Source organism: Choloepus didactylus, chromosome 21, assembly GCF_015220235.1.
Source record: "Choloepus didactylus isolate mChoDid1 chromosome 21, mChoDid1.pri, whole genome shotgun sequence".
NCBI classification, from domain to species: domain Eukaryota; kingdom Metazoa; phylum Chordata; class Mammalia; order Pilosa; family Megalonychidae; genus Choloepus; species Choloepus didactylus.
The window spans coordinates 48,976,826-48,997,078 of record NC_051327.1 but is presented as its reverse complement, the minus strand read 5'-3'; the positions used below and the strand labels follow the sequence as shown (position 1 = coordinate 48,997,078).

The 20,253-nt window shown below is 38.0% G+C and overlaps 2 protein-coding genes across 3 annotated transcripts in view; one reads left to right on the top strand and one right to left on the bottom strand.

Moving 5' to 3' along the window:
• The window catches only part of NSMCE1 (NSE1 homolog, SMC5-SMC6 complex component), a 62,257-nt gene extending 42,909 nt beyond the window's left edge, over positions 1–19,348 (bottom strand). The window contains exon 1 of one of the 2 annotated variants that reach the window (XM_037814772.1): positions 19,224–19,348. The gene's annotated coding sequence lies outside the window, so the exon portion shown is untranslated. Of the gene's footprint in view, positions 1–18,953; positions 19,105–19,223 lie in introns of those variants that run through there. The other variant, XM_037814773.1, reaches the window with a different exon arrangement.
• LOC119517289 (asparagine--tRNA ligase, cytoplasmic-like) lies at positions 289–1,960 on the top strand. The gene is given in 2 exon segments (XM_037813826.1): positions 289–397; positions 645–1,960. Coding segments are annotated over 2 exon segments (1,407 nt in total). The 3' UTR covers positions 1,943–1,960.
• Positions 19,349–20,253: the final 905 nt, after the last annotated feature.

The following is a 20,253-nucleotide window of genomic DNA, read 5'->3' as shown; positions in this document are numbered from 1 at the left end:
GATGAGGAGGCAGCGGTGTTGAAGACGATGTCCTTGAAGGTGATCAGAGCTACCGCAATGATGGTACTAGGAAAACTATATGTCTCGGATCGAGAAGGAAATGATGCTACTGGCGATGGAACCAAGGAGAACCCTTTAAAACAGGTCTAAAGGCTCTGATGACAGTAGGAAAAGAACCATTTCCTACCATTTACGTAGATTCACAAAAAGAAAATGAGAGGTGGGATCTTATTTCGAAATCACAGATGAAGAACATTAAAAAAATGTGGCATAGGGAACAGATGAAGAATGAATCCCGGGAAAAGAAAGAGGCAGAAGACACTTTGCGAAAAGAACCTGGAAGAAGTGAAGAAGATTACCATTAAAAATGACCCTAGAAGCAAACAAACAGACAAAGGTACCTAGTGTTCTTTTTTACTTCAATTGCTCTTTTTCACTGTAATTATTATTCTTGTTATTTTTGTGTGTGTGCTAATGAAGGTGTCAGGGATTGATTTAGGTGATGAATGTACAACTATGTAATGGTACTGTAAACAATCGAAAGTACAATTTGTTTTGTATGACTGCGTGGTATGTGAATATATCTCAATAAAATGATGATTAAAAAAAAAAAAAAAAAAATGACCCTAGTCTTCCAGAGCCAGAATGTGTGAAGATTCATGCATTAGAAGCCCACAGAGGCCAAAGAGTAAAGGTATTTGGCTGGGTCCACCGGCTGCATAGACAAGGAAAAGAATTTAATGTTTTGGTGTTGCGGGATGGTACGGGTTATCTGCAGTGTGTCTTGTCGGATGAGCTGTGTCAGTGTTACAACGGGGTGGTCCTGTCCACTGAGAGCAGTGTCGCCGTGTATGGAACTCTAAATCTCATGCCAAAGGGCAAACAGGCTCCAGGGGGCCATGAGGTGAATTGTGACTTCTGGGAACTAATTGGGTTGGCCCCTGCTGGAGGAGCTGATAACCTGATCAACGAAGAGTCTGATGTGGACATCCAGCTAAACAACAAACCCATGATGATCTGAGGAGAAAACATGTCCAAAATCTTAAAAACACGGTCCTTGATCACCAGGTGCTTTAGAGACCACTTCTTTGACAGGGGATACTGTGAAGTCACTCCCCCAATGTTAGTGCAAACACAAGTGGAAGGCGGAGCTACACTCTTCAAGCTTGACTATTTCAGAGAGGAGGTGTTTTTGACTCAGTCTTCTCAGTTGTACCTGGAGACCTGCCTCCAGGCTTTGGGCGATGTATTCCGCATTGCCCAGTCTTACAGGGCAGAACAATCCAGGACACACAGGCACCTGGCAGAATACACTCACATTGAAGCAGAGTGCGCTTTCCTGACCTTTGAGGACCTTCTGAACCGACTGGAGGACTTGGTTTGTAATGCGGTGGACAGAGTCTTGAAATCACCCACAGCAAGCACAGTATATGACCTCAACCCAAACTTCAAACCCCCCAAATGGCCTTTCAAACGGATGAACTATTCAGATGCCATTATGTGGCTAAAAGAACACAGTATAAAGAAAGAAGATGGAACTTTCTATGAATTTGGAGAGGATATCCCAGACGCTCCGGAGAGATTGATGACAGACACCATTAATGAACCCATCTTGCTGTGTCGATTTCCTGTAGAGATCAAATCCTTCTATATGCAGCGATGTCTTGAGGATTCCCGCCTCACTGAATCTGTTGACGTGTTGATGCCTAATGTTGGTGAGATTGTGGGAGGCTCAATGCGTATCTGGGATAGTGAAGAAATGCTGGCAGGCTATAAAAGGGAAGGGATTGACCTCAAGCCCTATCACTGGTATACAGATCAGAGAAGATACGGAACATGTCCTCATGGAGAATATGGCTTGGGCTTGGAACAATTCTTAACGTGGATTCTGAATAGGTATCACATCCGAGATGTATGCTTATACCCTCGATTTGTCCAGTGATGTAAGCCATAACCAATTCCTCCTGATGCATTAGGAAAGAACATGGTTCATGAAAGGAACAGACTGCCTCTTAAAAAAATAGTCAAAATCTTTCTTTTTTTCCTTTGGGGTATAACTTTCTATTTCCTCTTTCTGTTTTCTTTTCCTACTACCATAAAAAGCAGTCCAAATTACTTGAACACCAAGTGACATTGATGTTGTCATTTTAAGAAAACAAAATCTGTTACAAAATTTGGTGAAAATATATGGCATGTAACCCTGAGGATATGGATTCTTTTCACCCTTTGGTATCCAAGTACACCATGTTTTTTTTTTTAATTAGAGTTTTTACTGAAGTTCTAAGGCATCCCAGCAACTTAATCTTTCTGTCCTTTTAAGTGTAACAAATTTAATTTATATCGTTTTATTCTACCAATGAGTTAAAAATCTTGGGGAAAAATTGACAATGTGGGTGTGAAAATTTGCTAATTTTAGAATAGGATATAATTCAGCAGTAGATACTGGGATCAAATTAATACAGTCTTTTGCATCAGTTATTAATATTTTCTAAACCTGTATAGCTGCTTAGAATTCTGAGGCATATGAATGATACGGAAGAATTTGTAAAAATGGAATTCTTTTAAAGAATTTAAAGTAAGAGCATGATTCTTATTTGGTAGTTAAATGATTCACAGCTCTCCTAGCATTGGTTTATGCTAAAGAGGTAGACTGATCTTCCTAAGTAATTAAGAATAAATGAGTTCTAAAAGAATTTGTAGCTGGAATCTTAACGACAACTGTAAGTGGCTGCTTGAGTTTTCCCCACCCTGTTCTCAGATCTAATCTATGTTACCTCATTAACTCACAGCAGGCTTATTGAATGATTTCATTTCAGATTTAGTTAACTTCTCCCACAAAATGCATGTCATGTATTCTCAATAGGCTGTATTTCCAGCAATCAATAAATGGACATACATTAAAAAAAAAAAAAAAAGGCAACACTGGGTGAGCATAAAGAAGAATTTGCAAGTATGAAAAAAAAAAACATAACCCAAACAACTTATGGAAACAAAGGGCACAACAGAAGAGATTAAAAATACTCTAGAGGCATACAAAGCAAAACTGAACAAGGAGAAGAAAGTATCAGCGAACCACAAAACAGGACAATCAAGATCTTAAAGAAAGACTAAATAGAGAAAAGAATGGAAAGAACTGAGCAGGATCTCCCAGAATGATAGCACAAAGCACACATACACATATATCATGGGTGTTTCAGAAGAAAAGGGAAAAGGGGAGAAAGAATATTTGAGGAAATAATGTCCAAAAATTTCCCAACTCTTACAAAACACATAAATATACATGTTCAAGAAGCACAACATACTCCAAAAAGAATAAATCCTAATAGACATACTCCAAGAAACATACTAATCAGAATGTCAAATGCCAAAGGCAAAGAGAAGCAGCAAGAGAAAAGTGATTTGTCATATACAAGGGAAACACGGTAAGAATAAGAGCCAATTTCTCATCAAAAACTATGGAGACAAGAAGGCAGTGGTATGATATATTTAAGGTACAGAAAGAGAAAAACTGCTAGCCAGGGTTCTTTAATCAGCAAAACTGTCCTTCAAAAATAAGAGTGAGTTTAAAATACAGCTAAACAGAAACTGAGACAGTTCATCAACAAGAAACCTACCCTACAAGAAATATTAAAGGGGGTACTGCAGGCTAAAAGGAAAAGACAGGAGAGAGGCTTGGAGTAAAGGATAGAATTGAAGATTAAAGGTAACTAAAAGGATAAAAAGAGAAACAAAATAAGATACGATATAAGTGCCGGTTTGAATCTGTTATGTACTCCATCAAAAACTATGTTCTTTTAATATACTTTTGTGGGGACAGACCAAGTGTGGGTAGAACCTTTTGATTAGATTATTTCCATGGAGATGTGACCCTGCCTGTTCTAGTTCCTAACGCTGCCAGGATGCAAAACACCAGAAATGGATTGGCTTTTATAAAGGGGGTTTATTTGGTTACAAAGTTACAGTCTCAAGGCCATAAAACGTCCAAGGTAATGCATCAACAATCAGAGGATGGCCAATGGTGTCCAGAAAACCTCTGTTAGCTGGGAAGGCATGTGGCTGGCGTCTGCTTCAGAGTTCTGGTTTCAAAATGGCTTTCTCTCAGGACATTCCTCTCTAGGCTTCAGCTTCTCTCCAAAATGTCATTCTCAGTTGCTCTTGGGGCATTTGGCCTCTCTTAGCTTCTCCAGAACAAAAGTCTGCTTTCAAAGGCTGTCTCCAAAATGTTTCTGTAAACCACAGTTCCTCTCTCAGCTCCTGTGCATTCTTCCAAAGGTCCCTCTTGGCTGTAGCAGGCTTGCTCCTTCTATCTGAGCTTTTATCGTGCTTCATTGAATGAATCAAAGCCCAAGCTAAATGGGCAGGGCCACACCTCCATGGGAATTATCTAATCAGAGTTATCACCCACAGTTGGGTGGGGAGCATTTCCATGGAAACAACCTAATCCAAACGTTCCAACTTAATCCCCACTAATATGTCTGCCCTACAAGATTGCATCAACGAATGGGGGACATAATACATTCAAACCAGCACACTCCCCATTCAGTGTAGGTCTTAATTAGTTCACTGGGGTCTTTAAGAGAGTTCAGGGAGAGAGAGAGCTCAGAATCAACACAGACCCAGACACTTGGAGACGCAGACAGAAAGACATTTGTAGAGAAGCTAACAGATGAAATCCAGAGTTAGCCCCAGAGAAGCTAAGAGAGGACCCTCAGATACTTAAGAGAGAAATGACCTGGGACAAACAAGCAAGGGCACACAGGAGCTGAGAGAGAGATGCTAAGACAGAAGCCCAGAGACATTTTGGAGAAAGCAACGGAAACCAGAAGCTAACCCCAGGAGAGACCCAGGAGAGCCTTCCCATGTGACAGTGGAACCCCAGATGCCATTGATCTTTCTTCAGAAAAGGTATCTGCCTCTTGATGCTTTGATGTGGACATTTTCATGACCTTAGAACTGTAAATTTGCAACCTAATAAATCTCCATTATTATAAACATCAATCCATTTCTGGTATTTTGCATTCTGGCAGCTTTAGCAAACTGTAACAACATACAAAAGCCAAAGGATAAAATGGTGTGACAGTTTGAAATTGTTATGGGCCCCAGAAGAGCCATGATCTTTTCAATCCAATCTTGTTGAGTGGAACCTTTTGATTGAGTGTTTCCATGGAAAAGTGACTCACCCAACTATGGGTGAGATCTTTGATTAAATTACTTCCATGGAGGTGTGGACCCCACTCATTCAGGGTGGGTCTTGATTAGTTCACTGGAATACTTAAGAGAGCTCAAGAGCCAACACAGAGGCTGACGCTTGGAGATGTTTGGAGATGCAGACAAAAAGACATTTGGAGATGCTAAGCTGAGAGATGAAGCCCAGAGTTTGCCCCAGAGAAACTAAGAGAGGACCCCCAGATGCTTAGAGAGAAATGCCCTGAGAGAATAAGCAGGGATGCACAGGAGCTGAGAGAGAGAAGCTAAGTGAGACAGAAGCCCAAGCAAGGAGGCACAGAAGCTGAGAGAGTGAAGCAGAGAGACACATTTTGGAGGAAGCCATTTTGAAATGCAATCTGTGAGCAAAGGACAAGCAGATGCTAGCCATGTGCCTTCCCAGCTGACAGACATGTTCCGGACACCATCGGCCTTCCTTCAGTGAAGGCATCCTCTTGTTGATGCCTTAGTTTGGACACTTCCATGGCCTTAGGACTTTAAATTTGTAACTGAATAAATCCCCTTTATAAAAGCCAATCCATTACTGGTATTTTGCATAATGGCAGCATTAGCAAACCAGAACAAATGGTTAAAGTAAATACTGCCTTTACAGTAATAACACTGAATGTTAATGGATTAAACTCCCCAATCAAAAGACAGAGGCTGGCTGAAAGGATAAAAAAAAGTACAATCCAACAATATGCTGTCTCCAAGAGACAAACCTTAGACTCAAAGACACAAATAAGTTAAAAGTGAAAGGTGGAAAAAGATATTTCATGCAAACAGTAACCAAAAGGACATGGGATAGCTATATTAATATTGAACAAAATAAACTTGATATGCAGAACTGTTATAAGAGACAAAGAAGGATAATATATATTGATAAAAGGTGCAATCCACCAAGAAGAATTAACATCATAAATATTTATGCACCTAACAAGGGTGCTGTAAAATACAAAGGCAGATACTGGCAAACTGAAGGGAGAAACAGATGATCCTACAATAATACTTGGAGACTTCAATACACAACTCTCATCAATAGATAGAACATCTAGACATAAGACCAGTAAGGAAACAAAGCACTTGAATAACATGATAAATGAACTGGCCCAAACAGAAATATACAGAACACTGCACTCCAAAGCAGCAGAATATGTATTTTCAAATGATCATGGGTCATTCCCCAGGAGAGACCACATTGTTGGGTCATGAAACAAGCCTCAGTAAATTTAAAAAGATTGAAATTATACAAAGCACTTTCTCTGATCATAATGGAAAGAAGCTGAAATCAATAACAGGCTGAGAACCAGAAAATCCATAACTATATGGAAGTTAAACAACATACTCTAAAACAATCAGTGGGTTAAAGAAGTTATTGCAAGAAAAATCAGTAAATATCTCAAGACAAATGAAAACAAAAATACAACATATCAAAACTTATGGGATGAGTAGACAGAAGAAGATGACGGCATAGAGAGGAGTGGAAACTGGTTTGTCCCCCTGCAAGAACTAAGAAACAACCAGGAACAACTAGTAAATTATCTGGAATAACTGCAGGGGACAAACGTGACTGTCCACTCATCGTACACCAACCTGAATTGGGAGGAATGCCTGAGATTGCAGCATAAAATCTGTAAGTAGAAACTGCGGATTCAAGCTGGGAGCCCCCTCACCCCACAGCCTGAACTGCAAAGCCTCGTGGTGCTAGAGAGCAGCACTCTCCCAGCAAGCAAATATAGCTCAGCTGAGCTCCAACTGGGGTTTTAATTAACAAACATGGACTGCTCAATACAAGATATGAATCCCCAACAAGCAGACAGAGGCTTTTGTCTGACCTTAGAGAGCCAGAGGGTGGCCGTGGACTGGCCTGAAGGGAGCTTTCTGTCCCTTTTTCGGCTCAGTGAAGAAAGCTTCAGCCTTTTTCAGTTCCCAGTGCTCTGGCCCAGACAAGGGTGGATACAGCATAGGCAGAGAAACTACAAAAATGCAAATGACCTCTCCCTAGGGGAGGTGCCTTCCCTCAGTGGAAGGAGGTGGGGCCCAGCTCTACTACCTGCCTTCCATTCAGAACCAGACCCCAGAGCCTGGGGGAAAACAGCCATGGGCCACGCCTCCTTACACCAGTCTGGAGCTACAGGCTGACAGGCACCACCTGCTGGGTGGAAAAGCACAGTGACTAGAGGCCTCACAGGGTGTACAAATCTTCTAAGACGCCCTCAGGGAAATCAGGTACGATTTTCTCCTTCCAAGACCTGAGCCCGTTCTGATTTGGGAAAACCTGATTGGGGTAACCAAGGAAACCAGATGCCTAGACAATGGAAAACTACAACCTACACTAAGAAAAACAAAGTTATAGCCCAGTCAAAGGAACAAACTTACACTTCAACTGAGATACAGGAATTTAAATAACTAATACTAAATCAATTCAAAAAGTTTAGGGAAGATATGGCAAAAGAGATGAAGCATATAATGAAAACACTGGGCATACATAAGGTAGAAATCTAAAGTTCAAAAAAACAACTGGCAGAATCTATGGAAATGAAAGGCACAACACAAGAGATGTAAGACACAATGCAAACACACAACACCAGATCTCAAGAGGCAGAAAAAAACACTCAGGAACTGTAGAACAAGGCACCTGAAGCATACACACAAAAGAAAAGATAGAGAAAAGAATGGAAAAACATGAGCAACATCTCCAGGGACTTAAGGACAAAACAAAATGCAGGAATATACATGTCACTGGTGTCCCAGAATGAGAAGAGAAGGGAAAAGAGGCAGAAACAATAGAGGAAATAATGAAAATTTCCTATCTCTTATGAATAAGACATAAAATTACAGATCCAAGAAGCACAGTAGACCCCAAACAGAATAAATCTGAATAGGCCTATGCCAAGACACTTAATAATCAGATTATCAAATGTCAAAGATAAAGAGAGAATCCTGAAAGCAGCAAGAGAAAAGCGATCCATCACATACAAAGGAAATTTCATAAGACTGTGCCGACTTCTCAGTAGAGATCATGGAGGCAAGAAAGAAGGGGGGTGATATATCTAAGGTACTGAAAGAGAAAAACCGCCAACCAAGATCCTATACCTGACAAAACTGTCCTTCAAATATGAGGGAGAGCTTAAAATATTCTCTGACAAACAGACAATGACAGAGTTTGTGAACAAGATACCTGCTCTACAGGAAACACTAAAGGAAGCACTGCAGACAGAAAGGAAAAGACAGGAGTGAGAAGTTTGGAAAACAATTTTGGGAGATAGTAACACAGCAATGTAAGTACACTGAACAAAGATGATTGTGAGGATGGTTGAAAGAGAAGGTTAGGACCATTTAGGACAAAAGAGGAAAGATAAAGACTAGAACTGTATAATTCAGTGAAACCTAGGGTGCTCAACGATTGTAATAAAAGGTACAAGCATGTTTTTACATGAGGTAGAACAAACGAATGTCAACATTGCAAGGCATTAAAAATAGGGTGGGATTGGGGGAAAAATACAAACAATGCAAACTAGAGACTAAAATCAACAGAAACATTGTATTATGCTTCCTTTAATATAACAAAGGCAATATACCAAAGCTAAATACATATGGCGGGGGGCATGTGGGAGAAGGGTATGGGACTTCTGACATTGGAGATGCTGTCTGACTCTTTATTCTACTTTAGTTTAATGCTATCTTTCCTTTTGCTGCTTTCTAGCTGTCATGTTTTTTTCTCTCTCTCTCTTTCTTTTTTCTTTTTCTTTTGTCCCTCTACCTTCTTTCACTCTTCCTTCTTCTTTCTGGAAGAAATGGAGATGTCCTTACATAGATGGTGGTGATGGTGCTGAATACATATATACATGAAAATACAGGGAACCAACGATTGTTTACTTAGGACAGAATGTATGGTGTGTGAACAAAACCGTCTTAAAAAAATGGGTTGATAAAGAAAACCTAAGGGCACTATATTGAGTGAAATAAGACAGACACATAAGGACAAATATTGCAGGGTCTCACTGATAGAACTAATTATAATATGTAAACTCATAAACATGAAATATAAGTTGCCAGGATATAGAATGAGGCTAAAGAATGCAGAGTGGTTGCTTATTATGAGCAGAATGTTCAACTAGGGTGAACTTAAACGTTTGGAAATGGACAGAGGTATGGCAGCACGTTGTGGAATAACTAACAGTGCTGAATGATGTGTGAAGGTGGTGGAAAGGGTAAGCTCGGAGTCAAGTATGTCACCAGAAGGAAAGCTGGAGGTTAAAAGATGGGAATGTATAAAACAGTGAATCTTGTGGTGGACAATGTCCATGATTAACTGTACAAATATGAGAAATCTCTTTCATGAACTAGAACAAATGTATGACACAATAACTAGAAGTTAATAGAGGGGCATATAGAAAAAATAGATATACCTACTGCAAACTATATACTACAGTTAGTAGTATTTTAACATTCTTTCATCAACAGTAACTAATGTACTATACCAAAACTATGAATCCATAATGGGGGCGTGGGAGGTAAGGGTGGTTAGGGGTATGGGAGGATTTGAGTTTCCTTTTTTTGTCTTTCTTTCTTTTCTGCAGTAATGAAAATGTTCTAAAAATTGAAAAAAAAAATTGTGATGATGGATGCACAGCTGTATGACGGTACCATGGGCAACTGATTGTACACTTTGGATCTTTGGATAATTGTATGATATGTGAACAATCTCAATAAAAAAAGTTAAAAAAAAAAAAACTTATGGGATGCAGCAAAGGCAGTGCCTGGAGTAAGGAAAAGGTTCAAAACTGATTCTGGTGAAGAACACACAAATGTATGATGGTGCTGTGAATAATTGTACACTGTGGATGACTGTAGGGTGTGTGAACATACCTCAATTAAACTGTATTAAAAAAAAGTAAATGAACAAAGTGGGGAGGAGGGGAATGGGATGTTCTGGATGTTCTTTCTTATTTTTATCTTTATTTTACTTTTTGGAGTAATGAAAATGTTCAAAGATTGATTGTGGTAATGAATGCACAACTACATGATGATACTGTGAACAAGTGATAGTACACTTTGAATGATGTTTGAATGTTATGTGATTAATCTCAATAAAATTGCATTTAAAAAAAAGAAGAGCTAAAATCAAAGACCTAACTGTATACCTTGAGGAACTAGAAAAAGAACAGCAAACTAATCCCAAAGCAAGAGAAGGCAAGAAATAACAAAGATTAGAGCAGAAATAAATGAAATTGAGAATAAAAAAAAAACAATAGAGAGAACTAACAAAACCAAAAGTTGATTCTTTAAGATCAATGTATTTGATAAATCCTTAGCAAGACTGACAAAGAAAAAAAAAAAGAGAAGATGCAAATAAATAAAATTGGAAGATATTACTACTGACTCCAGAGAAATAAAAAGGCTCAAAAGAGATATGCCAACAAATTAGATAACTAAGATGAAATGGGCAAACTCCTAGAAACATACAAACAACCTACATTGACTCTAGAAGCAACAGAACACCTCAACAAGAGATTGAATCGGTCACAAAAAACTTCCCAACAAAGTAAAGCCCAGGACCAGAGAGCTTCATATGTGAATTCCACCAATCATTCCAAGAAGAATTAATACCAATCCTGCTCAGATTCTTCCAAAAAAATGGAAGAGGAGGGAACACTACCTAACTCATTCTATGAAGACATCATCTAATACAAAAGCCAGATGAAGACACTTCAAGAAAAAAAAAAACTTACACACCAACTTCTCTAATGAATATAAATGCAAAAATCATCAACAAAATACTTGAGAACTGAATCCAGCAGCACATTAAATGAATTATACACCATGGATCAAGTGGGTTTTATCCCAAGTATGCAAGGGTGGTTCAACACAAGAAAATCTATTAATGTAACATACCACATTAATAAATTGAAGGGGAAAAACCACATGATCATCTCAACTGACACAGAAAAGGCATTTGACAAAATCCAGCACTCTTTCTCGATAAAAACAATTCAAAAGATAGGAATAGAAGAAAAACTCCTCAACATGATAAAGGGTATATATGAAAAACCCACAGTAACATCATACTCAGTGTTGAAAGATGGAAAGCTTTCCCATCGAGCTCAGAACAAGACAAGGATGCCCACTGTCATCATAGTTATTTAACATTGTGCTAGAAGTTCTAGCTAGAGCAGTTAGGTAAGGAAAAGAAATAAAAGTCATCCAAATAGGAAAGGAAGAAGTAAAACTTTCATTATTTGCAGATGACATGATCCTATATATAGAAGGTACCAAAATATCTACAGCAAAGCTACTAGAGCTAAGAAACAAGTTCAGCAAAGTAAAGGATACGAGAACATGCAAAAATCAATAATCTTTCTATATACTAGCAATGAACAATGTAAGGAGGTAATCAAGGAAAAAAAATCCATTCACAATAACAACTAAAAGAATCAAGTATCTAGGAATAAGTTTAACCAAGACAGAAAACTGCAAACACTACTAAGAGAAATCAAGGAAGACCAAAATAAATGGAAGGACATTCCATGTTCATATATCGGAAGACTAAATATCTTCAAGATTTCAGTTCTACCCAAAGCTATTTACAGATTCAATGCAATCCCAATCAAAATTCCAACAGTCTACTTTGCAGAAATGGAAAAGTCAGTCATCAGATTTGAAAGGATAATGGGCCCCAAATAGTCAAAAACATCTTGAAAATGAAGAACGAAGCTGGAGGACTCTCACTTCCTGACTTTAAAGCATATTACAAAGCTCCAGTAGTCAAAGCAGCAGAGTACTGGCATAAAGATAGATATATTGACCAACGGAATCAAATTGAGAGTTCAGCAATAGACCCTCACATAATCTATGGCCAAATGATATTCGACAAGCCTGCCAAGTCTACTCAACTGGGACAGAACTGTTTCTTCAACAAGTGGTGCTGGGAGAACTGGATCTCCATAGCCAAAAGAATGAAAGAGGACCCCTATCTCACACTATATAGAAAAATTAACTAAAAATGGATCAAAGACCTAATTATAAGAGCCATGGGCCATACAGATTTTGTGGTAGGTGGTGGTTTCTTACACTTTACACCCCAGGCACAAGAAAGGGAAGAAAAAATAGACAAATAGAACCTCCTCAAAATTAAAAACTTTTGTGCTTCAAAGGACTTTGTAAAAAAGGTAAAAAGGCAGCTGACTCAATGGGAGAAAATATTTGGAAACTACATATCCGATAAGAGTTTAATATCCAGAATATATAAAGAAATCCTACAACTCAACAACGAAATGGGAAACAACCCAAGTAAAAAATGGGTAAAAGACCTGTATAGACATTTTTCCCAAAAGGAAATACAAATGGCTAAAAAGCACATGAAAAAATGCTCAACATCACCAGCTATTAGGGAAATGCAACTCAAAACCACAATGAGATATCATTTTCACACCTACTAGAATAGCCACTATTAAACAAACAGAAAACTACAAGTGTTGGAGAGCACGTAGAGAAACAGGAACACTTATTCACTGCTGGTAGAAATGTAAAATGGTATAGCTGCTGTGGAAAACAGTTTGATGGTTCCTCTGGAAGCTAAGTATAGAACTGCTATATGATCTGGCAATCCTACTACTAAGCGTACACTCAGGAAAAACTGAAAGCAGGGACAGGTTGGCACACCAATGTTCAAAACAGCATTATTCACAATTGCCAAAAGTTGGAAATAACCCAACTGTCCATCAACTGATGAACGGATAAGCAAAATGTGGTATATACGTACAATGGAATATTATTCAGCTGTAAGAGGAAATGAAGTCCTGATGCATACAACAACATGGATGAACCTTGACAACGTTATGCTGAGTGCAATAAGCCAGACACAGAAAGATAAATCCTGTAGGATCTCACTGATATGCATTAGAATAAGCAAACTCATATAGTTAGACTCTAGAAGATAGGTTACCAGGGGACAGAAAGGGGTTGAGAATGGGGAGCAGACACTTAATATGTGCAAAATTTCTATTTAGGTTTGTTGTAAATGTCTGGAAATGGATAGTAGTGATGGTAGCACATTGTTGTGAGTATAATTAACAGTGCTGAATTATGTTTGTGAACGTAGTTGAAAGGGGAAGTTTTTGGTCATGTATGTTACTAGAAGAAAAATTAGAAGACAAAACAAGGGGCTGTATAACATAGTGAACCTTGTTGTGGATGATGGACTGTGGTTAATAGTACAAACATAAGAATGGTCTTTGATGAATAACAAATGTACTATTCGACACTATTATAATGTAGTAATAACAGAGTGGTATATGAGGGAAAATACACTTAATATAAACTATGGACTATCATTAACAGTAATATTTTCATATTCTTTCATCAACTCTAACAAAGTTGCCACACTAATGAAAAGTGTCAACAAGGGGGTATATGGGAACATTGTATTTCTTACATGACTTTTCTGTAAACCCAAAACTTGTCTAATTAAAAAAATAATAATTTTTTAAAAACCACTATGCTAAGTCAAAGAAATCAGATACAAAGTACTACATATCATATGATTCCATTGATTTAAAAAGTAAATATAAATAAATTTATAGAGACAGAATTAAATTAGTGGCTAAGTATGGCAGGGGAAGGAAAGAGGGATTGAGAGGTGACCGCTAGGGGGTATGGGGTTTTTCTTTCTGGAGTAATGAAAATGTTCTAAAGTTGACTGTGGTGATGAATGAACAACTCTGTGATTATACTAAAAGCCATTGATTGTACACTTTGGATGGGCTGTATGATATGTGAATATATCTCAATAAATTGCTTTTTAAAAGCACTGGGTGTAACATGGTTAAAATGAGAAATTTTAGCTCATATATATGTTAATAGAACAAAAATTTTTAAAAATAAAAAACCATAGAACTGTACAACATAACCAGTGAACCCTAATATAACTATAGTTAATAATTCAATTATTATTATATTTTTTCATCAATTCTAACAAAGATACCACATAAATACAAGATGTTAACAGAGAGGTATATGAGAACTCTGTATTTTCTGCATGGTTTTTCTGTAAACCTACAACTGCTCTAATAATAAAAATATTATATTTTAAAAATAAAAGCTGCAGGTAGAAAAAGAAAAGCAGATTGGACACAGCTTAAGAACAAATTTGTGTACTAAAAAAAAAGAACAAAAGAAATTAACCAGAATATAGCTCAGGGGAAGAAAGAGATGGAAACTATGAAAGAGAAATTAGGGACATAGAAGACGAGTAAGAAAGGATAACATGAGTCTTTTCAAAATTCTAGAAGAACTTATCAAAGCTGATAAAAAGACACTAATCCCCAGATTGAAAACATCTATCAAATCCCAAGCAGGATAAATAATTAATATACCACTTAAGCACACCATAGCAAAACTGCAGCATGTCCAAGATTAAAAGCAACTAAAGGTTAAAATCAGAAACCAGTAGAACAAGCATGAAAACTAAATTAGCAGTTTTTAAACAATGCAATTAGATTGATAATAAAAATGAACAACATGGACTAAATGTTCCAGTTTAAAAGACAAGGACTGTCAGAACAGATAAAGAACTTGCCAACGTGGATAATGAATAAAATTTAGCTGTATAATTATAAAAATTACTTCTAAAACACAAGAACACAGAAAGATTAAAAGTAAAAGGGTAGAAAAAGATACTCTGCAAAATAACTGAAAGTGGGCCACTGCAGCTACAATAATATGAGGCAAAATAGACTTTAGAGCAAAATTACATTAACAGAGATCAAACAGGTCACTGCAAAATAATTAAAGGGTCAATTCCCAAGAAGAGACAACAATCTAAAATGTTACGCACCTAGTAACAGAGCCCCAAACAGTTAAGGCAAAAATCGTCACAACTATAAAGATAAACAACACAAAGATACAGAGCCTCAAAACAGTTAAGGCAAAAATCGTCACAACTATAAAGATAAACAACACAAAAATACAAATCTACAACCAGAGGGGGGATTTTAACATACCCCTGTAGATCACTGAAAAAGTGAACAAAAATTCAGTAAGATTAGCAAAGGTTTGTACAACACAAGCAAATCGCTTAATCTGATGGGCATGCATAAAACACTGCACCCAATAGCTACAGCATACAGAATTTTTAAGCAGGTCCAGAACAATTATGCAAATTGCCACACACTGAACCAGAAATTAAGTTTTAGCAAAACTTAGAGGACTGGTCTCATCAAACCATGTTCTCTGACCACAATGTGATAAAGTTAGAAACCATTAACAAAAAAATAACTAGAAAAATCCCTTTTGTTTAGAATTTTAAAAACACACTTCTAAATAACCCATGATCAAATTAGAAAATATTTTGAACTGAACAATAACAAAATATACTTTAAACTGGGAGGAAGCAACTAAAGCAGTCAAGGGAAATTCATAGCTTAAATATTTAAGTTTTTAAAAGAGGGGAGCATGAAGATTAATGAGCTAAGCATCCATCTTGAGAAGTAACAAAAAGAACGGCAAATTAAATCAAAGAAAGTTAAAGTAATGAAATAATAAAGAGCAGAAATCAATGAAATAGAAAATAAACATATACCTGAGAAGATCAATAAAACTAAAATTGCTCTCAGGAAAAACTTAACGGAAATGACAAAGATTTGCCAAAAGAGAGAAAGAGAAAAAACTTACAAATAAACAATATTTGGAACTAAAAGGGGAACAATGCTAATACCCAAACATTTTTAAATGATATTATAAAAAACGTTATAACAATTTATCTGAAAATTCAGATATGTACAAATTCATAGAGAATTCATTCAAAATTAGTAAGTTATTTGAAAACCTAAACAGTCTCATAACTATTAAAGAAAGTTTGCGGGAAATCCATCTTCTCACACAGAAAACTTCAGGTCTGGATGGATTTATCAGGGCATCCCATCAAACATTCTATAACAAATAATTTTAACTTTACACAAACCATCCCAGAGTCAGAAAAGGAGCAAGCCCTCCCCCTAACTCATCTCATGAGGCTGGCATAACTTCGGTACTAAAACCTGACAAGCACTTCAAAAGAAAGGAAAATCACAGATCAGTAACTTGCACAAACATAGCTGCAATCATCCTAAGCTGAATGTTCTCAAAACAAATACAGCAACGTAAAAAGGATGATATATCATGACCAAGTTGAGTTTATTGCAGCAATGGTTTACCATTCAAAAACCAGTGTAACTCACCACAGTAATAGAATAAAGGAGAAAAATAATATGGGCATCTTAAAAGAAGCAGAAAATACAGGTGATAAAATTCAACATTTATTCAGGCTAAAAATTCTAACAAACTTGGAATAGAAGGTAAGTTCCTTTATTTATCAAAATGATGTACCCAAAAAAAGCCTACAGCAAACATGTAAAAATGAAATATTGAAAGTAACCACTTTAAAATCCAAATTGATCCAATCCAATTCCAATCAAAACCCCAACAGGTTTTGTGTGTCCATAATTTGACAAGATGATTCTAAAATGTACATATAAAATATAAAGTTGAAGAAAACAAAAACACTTTGGGAGAACACAAAGGCAGAGAGAAGGACTTGTCTTACCAGATACCAAGACTAGCACAGGGATAGACAAAAAAAGTCAGTGGAACAGAACAGAGAACACAACAAATACGTGTATGGATAGTTGATATGCCAGAGAAACGGAATTCCAGATCAAAGCTAATTTTTCAGTAAAATGTGCAACAGATTATCCATATGTTTAAAAAAGATGAAATCAGGCCCCTCTCTCACACTATACACAAAAATCAATTCTTGGAGGATTAAAGTCATGAGAAAGGGAATGACAACATACCTTTATGACCAAAGGGTAGGGAAGGGTTTTTAAAAAAGATACAAAGCATATAAACCATAAAGGAATAGACTGATAAATGTGATCATTAAAATTAAGAACCTCTGCTCACCAAAAACACCAGAAGGAGAAAACGCAAGCTACAAACTGAAGGCATTTGAAGCACATATAAGACACAAAAGATTCATATCCAGAATATATCAAGAACTCATAAATCAATGAGAAAAACAATGGCAAGAGAAAAATAGGCAACATAAATTTTATGGAAAATGTGCACATGATTAATAAATACATTCAAAAGGTACTCAATATCAATAGTCATCAGGTAAATGAGTATTAAAACCATAACAAAAGAATATGTCTTACCCACCACCAGATAGGAAAACGTTTTAAAGTATGATTGATACGCTGAGGGTATCAATCATATAACCACTTCAGAAAACAATTTGATATTACTAGCAAATTTGAATAGCTCCAAAAATCCACTTACAGGTATAAAACCTTATAGAAACATTTCCATGTTTTCCCCAGGAGACGTTTCTAGAAGCACCATGTAACAGCAAAACTCTGGCAGCAATACAAGTGCCCATCAACAGAACAGCTTTATAAAGTATATTATAATCATATCATGGAATTCAGTACAGCAATGAAGATGAATGAAGTAGAGCTACACACAACACAGGATGCATCTCAAAAACGAAAAGCTATGAGCAAGAAGCAAGTCACACAAGATATATATTAGGATACTATTTGTATAAGATCCAAAAGTTAGAAAACCACACACTCAACTCATCAGAGATGGTAAAAACTACAAAGAAAACCAAGGGAACAGGTAACACAATATTCAGGGCAGTGGTTTTACCTTCAGAGTGGGGAGTAAAAGGATTCAACGGAGGCCTTGGGGATATGGTTAATGTTCTGTTTCTTAAACTATATGGGGCCCATTTATTTCTGCCCTTCAAACTCAACAGATTTTTTATAAGTGTGTTTCATAATAAAAAAAGATCTAAATTTGTAAGTGCCAGCCAAAAAAAAAAAAAAAAATGTTAATGAGAAGACCAAGGTACAGATTAGTATAGTATGCTATAATCTGGACAAAAAGTGGTAGGGAAGTAGGGATGGAAGAGATACATAAATACTGATATGCTTGTTTTTATACAGAATGTCAGATGCTTCTGTGAACAGAGACTGGGGAAAGGGGGGTTGATATTAACAATGGTATTACCCACCCAAATAATTTTAAAATAGAAATGCATGTGGAAGAAGTAAATCTCAATCCTAACCATCTTCTCCAAGTGTTAGCCACAGCTTCATTTGCTTGGCCTCATTTAATCCTCACCCGGACTTTATGAGGAAGGCAAAACTGTTCCCATTTACACCTGAGGAAACCGAGGCTGAGAGGGACACAAAGTGACACGCAGAGTTAGCGACACAGATGGAGAATGGGGATACAAAAGCACAGTGTCTCTTCTCGAGGAACTCAGAGTTCAGATTAGCAAGAGAACAAAAAACTATGATCCAGGTCCCTTAACTCCAGTTCCGAAATGTAAAAAGGTCTGAAAAACCGAAGTTTTGTCTTCAGTTTGGAAACCCGACCTGACCTGAAGTGAGGCTATTTTTGGCTGTTATTTATCCCCTTAAGTGTAAACGCGCAAATATTTAGCTGTGCAAATATTAACGTATTTGATAACAGAATATGACACCACATAGGGAATATGCACCATATTACCTTTCTAAAGCCCGAGGAACTCCTTATTCTGGACACATCTAGTCTCAGGGACCGGGACTTGTACAAAGAAACTCTAGACATAAAATACAGTATAGAAGACCGCGAGATAAACCGAGAGGGAGTTAGCAAAGGCCATATTTTCCACTGAAGTAATCAGTTCAAAGAGAATTCTGTATTTTTCTTTTTACCTAATATTATGGTTCAAAATTTTCTGCGTGTTGCTGGGACGAAGATCCTAGTCAACCTGCGTCGGCGTACCCTCTCCGGACTCAGTTTCCCGCCCAGTAAATTGGGAAGAGAAGTCCCAAGCCCTCCCGCGTCCCCAGCTCCACACGCGTCACCGACCCCGGGCTGACCCGACTTGCTGCCTCGCCGAGCCCCACCTTTCACGCTCCCCTCGCCTCCCGAGTTGCCTCCTTCCCTCCCTATCAGCCTCCCGTCCCCGAACCCCGGATTACCCGCCACGACACCCAAGGGCCGCCCAGAGATTTTGTTGGTAGTGACGGCCGAAAAGTGGATTCGGGTCCGCCCTCGGGGCGGGGCGAAGGCAAACTCGCAGCTCCCATTGGCCTTCGCCAGCAGATTCTTCCCGCCCATCTACTGACGCACTTCCGATTCTCCCGCTCGCGCCGTTGCCTTGGTGTCTTCGGCTCTGTAAGTCGCGACCCGAGTGGGCCTGAGTGGTAAACGTATGGGTGCAGCAAGCTTCCCCGTCGGCGCTCGGTACCGTTACGGGCGGGGGCGTCCCGCTTGTCCTCCTCTTTCCGCACTGCAGTGGCACCGCCCGGCCGAAGAAGAGGAAGAGCAAGAGTGCAGCCTTTGACCCCCTTAATGCCCGCAATTTTGCGGGCACAAACTAGCGCCCTGTCCTGGACCTCAGTTTCCTCATCTATAGAACTGACAATATGACCTCATGGACAAAAATGAGGGCTTTGTTGTCATATAGGCTGAGCTAGAATCCTGGCCCTGTCGCTTTTATTAGTTGCGGGATCTTGGGCAAGTAACGGAGCCACTGGGAGCCTCAGTTTCTTCTTCCGTTAAATGGGGATAAAATAGTCCCTACGAAATAGTGTTCCTGAAGTTTAAAAGAGATCATGCATATCGAGTACTTAACATTATCACCGGAAAAGTGTCACATGGAAATGCTGATTAAATGTTGGCTATTATCTTACCTAGGGATTGTCATGCGAAGTGAATGAAGTCACTAATGGAAGCCAATGGATGTTTTGAATCTCCAAGGAACTCGTTTTACAGCTGTTTGCCCTGTCCTAGTCTAAGAACAGGTGAAATAAATAATTATAGAACAGTAGTGAGTGCAAGTGACTATCTCGTGTGATGATAGGTTAAATACCTGCTTGGCCACTTACCACAGATGTGATCTTGGGAAAACGATTTAACCTCTCTGCGCCTAGGTTTCTTATCTGTTGAGTGGGGGGAAAGCAGTAGACTGTATTGCTTAAAATATTGAGCTTCAGGACCACCTGAAGG